This window comes from Capricornis sumatraensis, chromosome 14, assembly GCF_032405125.1.
Source record: "Capricornis sumatraensis isolate serow.1 chromosome 14, serow.2, whole genome shotgun sequence".
Taxonomy (NCBI): domain Eukaryota; kingdom Metazoa; phylum Chordata; class Mammalia; order Artiodactyla; family Bovidae; genus Capricornis; species Capricornis sumatraensis.
The window spans coordinates 19900989-19910590 of record NC_091082.1 but is presented as its reverse complement, the minus strand read 5'-3'; the positions used below and the strand labels follow the sequence as shown (position 1 = coordinate 19910590).

The 9602-nt window shown below is 37.3% G+C and overlaps 1 protein-coding gene across 1 annotated transcript in view; it reads left to right on the top strand.

Annotated features, from left to right (window-relative positions):
- The first annotated feature begins 3416 nt into the window (after positions 1 to 3416).
- RO60 (Ro60, Y RNA binding protein) overlaps positions 3417 to 9602 on the top strand; it is a 13764-nt gene continuing 7578 nt past the window's right edge. Inside the window, exons 1-4 of the mRNA XM_068985831.1 lie at positions 3417 to 3996; positions 5756 to 5976; positions 6595 to 6741; positions 7000 to 7137. Coding sequence (XP_068841932.1) covers positions 3417 to 3996; positions 5756 to 5976; positions 6595 to 6741; positions 7000 to 7137 — 1086 coding nt within the window. The remainder of the gene's footprint in view (positions 3997 to 5755; positions 5977 to 6594; positions 6742 to 6999; positions 7138 to 9602) is intronic.

Genomic DNA, 9602 nt, shown 5'->3' with positions numbered 1-9602 from the left:
GCAAGAGAAAACCTATAAACGATTTAAACAATACAGATATATTAGGCTTTTCCAGTGGCTCAGAGAGTAGAGAATCTGCCTACAGTGCAGGAGACCTAGGTTTGATTCCTGGGTTGGGAAGATCCCCTGGAGAAGGAAATGGCCACCCACTCCAGTATTCTTGCCTGGAAAATCCCATGAATAGAGGAGCGTGGCGGGCTACAGTCCATGGGGTTGCAAAGAGTCAGACACGACTGAGCAGCTAACACTAACACACTATGATATATTACTACATTTCTAAGTTCCAGGTAACTTGGTAGTATTAATAGCCTGGACTCCTTTTTTTTTTTTTTTTATCTTTTCTGGCTCTGCCATCCTTCTTTGTATGTCATCTTAAACTGGCTCCCCCATGACTCAAGATAGCTGACACCATTTCAGGCATCATGTGCTGCAAATGAGTATCTCAAGGCAGAAAGAAAATGCCTTTTTTATTTTCCTTTTTTTAAATTAATTTTTTAATTGGATTTACTTGTATTTACTTTACAATATTGTGGGTTTTGCCAAACATTGACATGAATCAGTCACAGGAGTACATGTGTCCCACCTCCCTCCCCATCCCATCCCTCTGGGTTGTCCCAGTGCACCAGCTTTGAGTGCCCTGTTTCATGCATCAAGCTTGGACTGGTCATCTGTTTTACATATGGTAATATACATGTTTCAGTGCTGTTCTCTCAAATCATCCCACCCTTGCGTTCTCCCACAGAGTCCAAAAGGCTGTTCTTTATATCTGTGTCTCTTTTGCTGTCTTGCACATAGGGTCATCATTGCTGTCTTTCTAAATTCCACATATATGTGTTAATATATCGTGTTGGTGTTGTTTTTTTTTTTTCTGACTTACTTCATTTTGTATAATAGGCTCCAGTTTCATCCACCTCATTAGAACTGACTCAAAATGCGTTCTTTTTAATAGCTGAGTAATATTCCTTTGTGTGTGTGTACCACAATTTTCTTATCCATTCGTCTGCTGATGGACATCTAGGTTGCTTCCATGTCCTGGCTATTGTAAACAGTGCTGTGATGAACGTTGGGGTACACATCTCTTTCAATTCTGGTTTCCTCAGTGTATATGCCCGGCAGTGGGATTGCTGGGTTGTATGGCAGTTCTGTTTCCAGTTTTTAAAGGAATCTCCACGCTGTTCTCCATAGTGGCTGTACTAGTTTGCTTTCCCACCAACAGTGTAAGAAGGTTTGCTTTTCTCTATACCCTCTCCAGCATTTATTGTTTGTAGACTTTTTGATAGCAACCATTCTGACTGGCATGAGATGGTACCTCGTTGTTTTGATTTGCATTTCTCTGATAATGAGTGATATTGAGCATCTTTTCATGTGTTTGTTAGCCATCTGTATGTCTTTGGAGAAATGTCTGTTTAGTTCTTTGGCCCAATTTTTGATTGGGTTATTTATTTTCCTGGTATTGATCTGCTTATATATTTTAGAGATTAATTTTTTGTCAGTTGCTTCATTTGCTATTATTTTCTCCCATTCTGAAGGCTGACTTATAGTTTCCTTGCTTACTAGTTTCCTTTGTTGTGCAAAAGCTTTTAAGTTTAATTAGGTTCCATTTGTTTATTTTTGCTTTTATTTCCATTACTCTGGGAGGTGGGTCAAGAGGACCTTGCTGTGATTTATGTCAGGGAGTGTTTTGTCTGTGTTTTCCTCTAGGAGTCTTATAGTTTCTGGTCTTACATTTAGATCTTTAATCCATTTTGAGTTAATTTTTGTGTTTGGTGTTAGAACATTTTGTAGTTTCTTTCTTTTACAGGTGGTTGACTGGTTTTTCCCAGCACCACTTGTTAGAGATTGTCTTTTCTCCATTGTATATTCTTGCCTCCTTTGTCGAAGATAAGGTGTCCATAGCTGTGTGGATTCATCTTTGGGCTTTCTATTCTGTTCCATTGATCTATTTCTGTCTTTGTGCCAGTACCATACTATCTTGATGACTGTACCTTTGTAGTATACTCTGAAGTCAGGCATGTTAATTCCTCCAGTTACATTCTTCTTTCTCAAGATTGCTTTGGCTATTTGAGGTTTTTTTGTGTTTCCATACAAATAGTGAAATTATTTGTTCTAGTTCTCTGAAAAATACCATTGGTAGCTTGATAAGGATCGCATTGAATCTATAGATTGCTTTGGGTAGTATACTCATTTTCACTGTATTGATTCTTCCGGTTCATGAACATGGTATATTTCTCCATCTATTTGTGTTACCTTTGATTTCTTTCATCAGTGTTTTATAGTTTTCTATATATAGCTCTTTTGTTTCTTTTAGAGAACATGCCTTTTTAAGAGTCCAGGCCCCTTTTTAAGAGGGAAGGAGACCTCCAAAGTATTAGCTGATTTATCATGTCTCACTGGCAGGAGCTGTGATACTTGCTCAATACCTGTACCAGTCACATGGCAAGAGGAGTGAGAGCATCACCTGGAGACTCGTAACTGGTACCAAAACTCAGGCGTCAGCCAGACATTCTGAATTGTGAAAGAAACTTGAGGGGGACGGGGCGAGTGGGACCCATCATTTTATGTTTAAACTAGCACTTCAAGTAATTCTGATGCTCATAGACTGTGAGAACCACTGGCTTAGAGCAATCAAGATTCATCCCTTGGGGCTGGGGAATGTCCCCTGAAGGATGTTACTACCAGAAAGAGGATAATAGTTAGAAAAGGGGAGGGAGGAACAGATGTTGGGTCCACAAGCAGAGCTTGTCTGCAGTCACTGCGTCAGAGACCATTACTGCTCCACCCCCGCCCCTTTTCCTCTCCTGGCTGCTCCTCTGGACTCCACCCGAGCTGCCTGCTCAGACTCCGGAGCAGCAAACTATATCAAAAATGTGACTTCTTGACTGTCACTTCTGATCGTCATACTATAACTTACTTATACAATATTTTTAAATTAAAATATTTCATGGCAGATTTCAATAAGCCTAGATTAATAAATGATTTTCCTTTTTATAATTTATCATTTCTATCTACCTGTAATAATTTTTTTTTTTCTGGGGAAAATAGTGATAGTGGGGCTTCCCTCATAGCTCAGTTGGTAAAGAATCCACCTGCAATGCAGGAGACCCCGCTTCAATTCCTCAGTCGGGAAGATCCCCTGGACAAGGGATAGGCTACCCACTCCAGTATTCCGGCCTGGAGAATTCCATGGACTGTATAGCCCATGGGGTCTCAAAGAGTCGGACACAACTGAGTGACTTTCACTTTCACTTTGGGCCTTGGTATTTTTCAGAAAATTCCAAGATAATTCTGTTAATGTATCTGGATTTTTAAAGGTGATTACAAGTTTTTCTGTTAAATGGTAGTTTCATTGATACAGAATTCTATTTTTTTCTTGTAATAACATTTTGCTTTTTGATAGGCTTCCTAAAGACAGAAAAATGGAGGAATCTGTAAACCAAATGCAGCCACTGAATGAGAAGCAGATAGCTAATTCCGAAGGCGGATATGTGTGGCAAGTCACTGATATGAATCGGCTACACCGGTTCTTGTGTTTTGGTTCTGAAGGTGGGACTTACTATATCAAAGAACAGAAGCTAGGCCTTGAGAATGCCGAAGCTTTAATCAGATTGATTGAAGATGGCAGAGGATGTGAAGTGATACAGGAAATAAAGTCCTTCAGTCAAGAAGGCAGAACCGCAAAGCAGGAACCCACACTCTTTGCCCTGGCCATTTGCTCCCAGTGTTCCGACATAAGCACCAAACAAGCCGCCTTCAAAGCTGTTCCTGAAGTTTGTCGCATCCCTACACACCTCTTTACTTTTATCCAGTTTAAGAAAGATCTGAAGGAAAGCATGAAGTGTGGCATGTGGGGTCGTGCCCTCCGGAAGGCTGTAGCAGACTGGTATAATGAAAAGGGTGGCATGGCCCTCGCCCTGGCAGTTACAAAATACAAACAAAGAAACGGCTGGTCTCACAAAGATCTGTTAAGATTGTCACATCTTAAACCTTCCAGTGAAGGTAAGTGTGAGATCTTCATGGCGACAGGTGAGGTACAGATATCCAGTAAATGGCAAATTTTTATTTGCCGTAAGACAGTTGTGTAGTATTTTCTAGAAATAGTCTTTCAGTCTCAAGACATTGATTGACTAATTCATGAACATGTCCAAAGTTGACATTTTTTTTTCACAGCAGAGGTGAAACTTGAAATGACGGCCCCTCAGATGAGTTCAGATTTCAGTTCTACTTAATTACTGTGTGTCCGTATACCAAGTAACTGAACCTGTCTGATTTTCTGTATCTTCATCTATTAAAAAAAGGTAGAAAGGGAATAGCCCTTGAAATTAGTGTGACTATCAGTGACAGTATTGGAATACTTACACACACAGTTTCTGACACAAGTAAAGGGCAGTGTTGGTTGCTTCTCCTTCTTCCTACACATCTTGTGTGGTGATGTCTTCATACATGGAATCTCCTCAGTAGTTTCTGTTTTACCACTTTTTTCTAAAACTACAAATGAACTTTTTCAAATGAAATTAAAGCAATAAATTACTATATTTATATACACAAACATGTATATTTTGATTTTTTTATTAGAAATTACATCCTTGTTATATTTATTTATTTATTTATTTGGGTACTGTGTAGTTTGTGGGATCTTGGATCCCCCAGGAGGAATTGAATCCATAACCCCTGCAGTAAAAGCACATAGTCCCAATGACTGGACTGTCAGGGAATTCCAGATTTTACATTAAGATGTGTAACACAGCAGAGTCACAATACTTTAGAAGTTCCTGCATGTTAGTATTAACTTTTACTCAAATTATTTAGAGTTCAGAAATAACACATCAGCTCAGTCTGCCTTAGAGGTGTATTTTACTTGGCCTGAACTATATTTTAGGGGGAAAATAATCAGTTATTTGCCAGTGTTACATAAAAATCCATGTTGTACCTTATATTGAAAATACATTCCTTTAGCAGTACCAAGCCAAATTTTTTTTTCCAAATATTTTATTAAAATATCTGTCAGAAAAAATAAAATAAAATATCTGTCAGGCATATTCTGTTTAATTCACCACAGTCATGACCAATATTATATCAGTGACCTCTTTCATTTATTTTACCTACCTTCCCCCCATAGACCTTGAAATTTGATAATTATGTCCCCCCACTGTTTTACAGAAGTGGAAACTAAGGCCTCTGGTCACACATACATGTAGGCTAGAACCCAGATTTCCTCACTCCCCCAGTGCAAAGCTTTTTCAACTATTGAAAGGAATTATAGAAGAAATGGACACATTATTTAGGCCTGTAATACTTTCTCAGCTATTCAAAATTACAAGTTACCTACCTACTTGTCACTTATCTCTGTAATTTACAAATGCATCTTTCTTTAGCAGGTAAAGGGCAAGTGAATATGAGATTAACTGAGATAGGTCTATACTTTTGTGAATTGAGATTGTGGACCTGAGATAGTTACTGTGTACTAAAGGTTCTGATGCTACTGCTTCCAAAAATAAAGTTCTGTAATAAAATGACTTTGGAGTCATTAGACTTCAAAACACATTAGGTTAGAGTTTTACCTCCGGAGTCTCGTGGGAGAGGCAAAAATTAGTTGGCTCCATTTGCTGAAGTGTGTGTGTCATATTATGAGAAGTAGCATCCTGGTTTAAACTCCTGTGTATCTAGATGTGCCATTCACATAAGGTGTTCTCAGTAACATGTCCAGTTTTTTACCTGCTAATCCTACATGCCTTTTTAATTCTTTATTTTGTTGAAGGACTTGCTATTGTCACCAAATATATTACAAAGGGCTGGAAAGAGGTCCATGAAATGTATAAAGAAAAAGCTCTTTCTGTGGAGGCTGAAAAATTATTAAAGTATCTCGAGGCTGTAGAGAAAGTGAAGCGCACGAAAGATGAACTGGAAGTCATTCATCTGATAGAAGAGCACAGGCTGGTTAGGGAGCACCTCCTAACAAATCACTTAAAGTCGAGAGAGGTAAGAAAGTGATAATACGTTCTAGCACATGAGGAAACATGAGGAACTTAGGCTGTGTGGTAAAAGGATAAATTTTGCTAATGCTTTTAAAATATATTAATACTTATTTTTTTTTTTTTTTTTTTTTTGCCATACTGCATGGTTTGTAGGATCTTAGTTCCTTGACCAGGGGACCAGGAATTGAACTCAGGCCCCCGGCAGGGAAAGCACCAAGTGCTAATCCCTGGACCACCAGGGAATTCCCTAAAAACTTAAAATATATCTTAAAATTAACATTTATTTAAAACACCTGGGCACAATGCCCAGATGTAGTTGGCAATTTTTAAGTATTAGTTCCACTCCAGAAAATGTATTGGTTAGTTTACCTCGCTAATTACATAAATAAAATTCTTATATACAGTTCCTTCACAAAATAAAATGTACTTAACTTTATTACTCTAATAAAGAGCAGGTTACTTTGTTCCATGAGTCTTTGACCAACCCACACAAATTTTTATTTAGAAAGTGGTCCAAACCCCCAAAAGGAAGCCTTAAAGACTATTATTAATTGATATGTCTGTGTTACATGTATTCATTTCCCCTTAATTCCTTTTATTTCTACCTGTTTTACTGCAATAGGTATGGAAGGCTTTGTTACAAGAAATGCCTCTCACAGCATTACTAAGGAATCTGGGAAAGATGACAGCTAATTCAGTGCTTGAACCCGGAAACTCAGAAGTGTCTTTGGTATGTGAAAAGCTGTGTAATGAGAAACTGTTAAAAAAGGTAAGTGTTACCTTTGTTAACTACTACTAATTGAAAAAACTGGCTTTTAAATTTTGGAGATGGAGTCAGTGAATTTTTTAGGTGTTTTGAGACTTTTATCATACCACATGGCATTGACTCTGAAATCTAACTTTAATATGTCCTCATTTTTCTGTTTATGAAATAGATTTACTAGCTACAATAACAAAAATCTAAGAGACCTGATTACTGTTTTTCACTTCAATTTGACATTTGCTTTCTGTCTCTGTCATGTTCTAGGCTCGTATACATCCATTTCATGTTTTAATTGCTTTAGAAACTTATAAGACAGGTCATGGACTCAGAGGAAAACTGAAGTGGCGCCCTGATGAAGAAATTCTGCAAGCTTTGGATGCTGCTTTTTATAAAACATTTAAGGTAATGGTTTGATTTTTGTTTGAAAACAAAAAACCCAGTTAGGATTTAGAAACACATTTTAAAGATGATATTAGTAGTTTAACAATTTTTGATTAGGTATTCATTTGTTCATGTGAAAATGAATATATAATTATGATTATAGTCATAAGCTTATGAATAACGTATTTGTCTCTGCCTTTGGACAACAACCAGACATCAACCATTAAATTTTGATGTTTTAAATTACTAAAAATTTGCATTCCTGTGGAGTCCTGGGACTTGATCTTCTGTTTTCCCCGTTAATCAGTAATAGATCTCAGGTCTTGATAGGGAATAATCTTTTTTTACAAATGGAAATTCTATATCAGAGCCATAAGTTAAAGTTTTTGGTTTTAAAAAAGTCTTGCTCTTCAACAAAGTATGAGCAACCAAATTCAGCAGCATATTAAAGAGATTATACAAGTGAGAGTCACCCTCAACATACAAGGATCATACAATATAAGAAAAATCAATGTAATATAACATCATTGTTAAAAGATAACACATGTATCTCAATTGATGTAGAAAAAGCATTTGAGAAAATCCTGTACCTTTTCTGATTAAAAAAAAAAAAAAAACTCTCAGTAAACCAGGAATAGAAGTGAGCTTCCTTAGTGTGATAAAGGTCATGTGTAAAAAACCTACAGCCATCATCATACTCAGGGGTGAAAGATTGACATCTTTTCCCTTAAAATCAGAAACAAGACCAGTCTGCCCACTTTTCCCACTTTGATTTACATTTACTGGAAGTTCTAGCAGTTACAAAAGGAAAAGAAATATTAAAATGTATCCAGGTTGTTTTCATTTTCATTTAAAAATTTTTATTGGAAAAACTTGTGTCCACTCCTGCAGCATGCAGGATCTTAGTTCCTCGACCAGGGACGGAACTCATGCCCCCTGCAGTAGAAGTGCAGTCTTAACCACTGAACCACCAGGAACATCTCAGTCCAGGCTGGAAAGGGAGAAAAACTATCATGTTCTCAGATGATTTGATCTTACATGGAGAAAACCATAAAGAATTCACAAAATAGGATTTCCCTGGAGTCTAGTAGTTAAGACTCCACCCTTCCACTGCAGGGGGCACAGGTTCTGTTGTAGAACTAAGATCACACATGCCACGTGACATGACCAAAAAGGATTTTTTTTAAAATTCCACAAAATAATATTAGATCTAGCAAATGGATTCAGCAGAGTTCCAGGATATAAATTCAGCAGGAAAAAATCAGTAGTATTTCTATACACTAGCAATGAAAAGTCCAAAAATAAAATCAAGAAAACATTCCATTTACAACAGCATCAAAAATAATGAGAAACTTTGGAGTAAATTTAACTATGGGGTGTAAGACTGACTGACTGAAAACTGCAAAACGCTACTGAAAGACATTTAAGAAGAAATAAATAAATGAGAAGACATCCTGTGTTCCTAGTTTGGAAGACTTCATAACGTTAAGATGCCAGTGTACCCAAAACAATCTACAGATTCATTGTGATCCCTGTGGCATGTTTAGCAGAAACAGAAATCCCCAACCTAAAATTTATATGGACTCTCAAAGGACCCCAAATTGGGAAACCTAATGTTGAAAAAAACAAAGTTGGAAGACCCACACTTCCAAATTTAGGATTTCAAGAGTTACTACAAAGCTACAGTAATCAAAACAGTGTAGTATTGGCATAAATACAACATGTACACCAACAGAATTGAGCAGGGAGCCAAGAATTAAACTCGCACATGTATGGTCAATTGACTTTTGACTAGAGTGTCAAGACAATTCAATGGAAAGAAGATAAAGTCTTTAACAAATGGTGCTGGGGAGACTGGATATCCACATGTGAAAGAGAGAAGCTAGACTGTTACTTTATACCACATAAAAAAATTAACTCAAAGTGACGTGTAGATAAGACTTAAAACTACACAGCTATTAGAAGAAGACCTATTATAAAACCTCATGACCCTTTTAAAAGCTCATGACCCATATTATAAAAGCTCTACTGTTTGGCAGTAGATTCTTAGATGTGATCTCAAAAGAACAGACAACAAAAGAAAAGTAGATAAATTTTGACTTCATCAAAACTCAAATCTTTTGTGCATCAAAGGACACTGTCAAGAGAGTGAAAAGATATCTGCAGAGAAGGAGAAAATATTTGCAGATCATCTATTTTACAGGGGTTTAACATCCAGAATATATATATATCCAGAATATATATATATATTTATATACATATATGTGTGTATATATATCAGAGAAGGCAATGGCACCCCACTCCAGTACTCTTGCCTGGAAAATCCCATGGACGGAGGAGCCTGGTAGGCTGCACTCCATGGGGTCACTAAGAGTCGGACACAACTGAGCGACTTGACTTTCACTTTTCACTTTCATGCATTAGAGAAGGAAATGGCAACCCACTCCAGTATTCTTGACCTGGAGAATCCCAGGGACAGAGGAGCC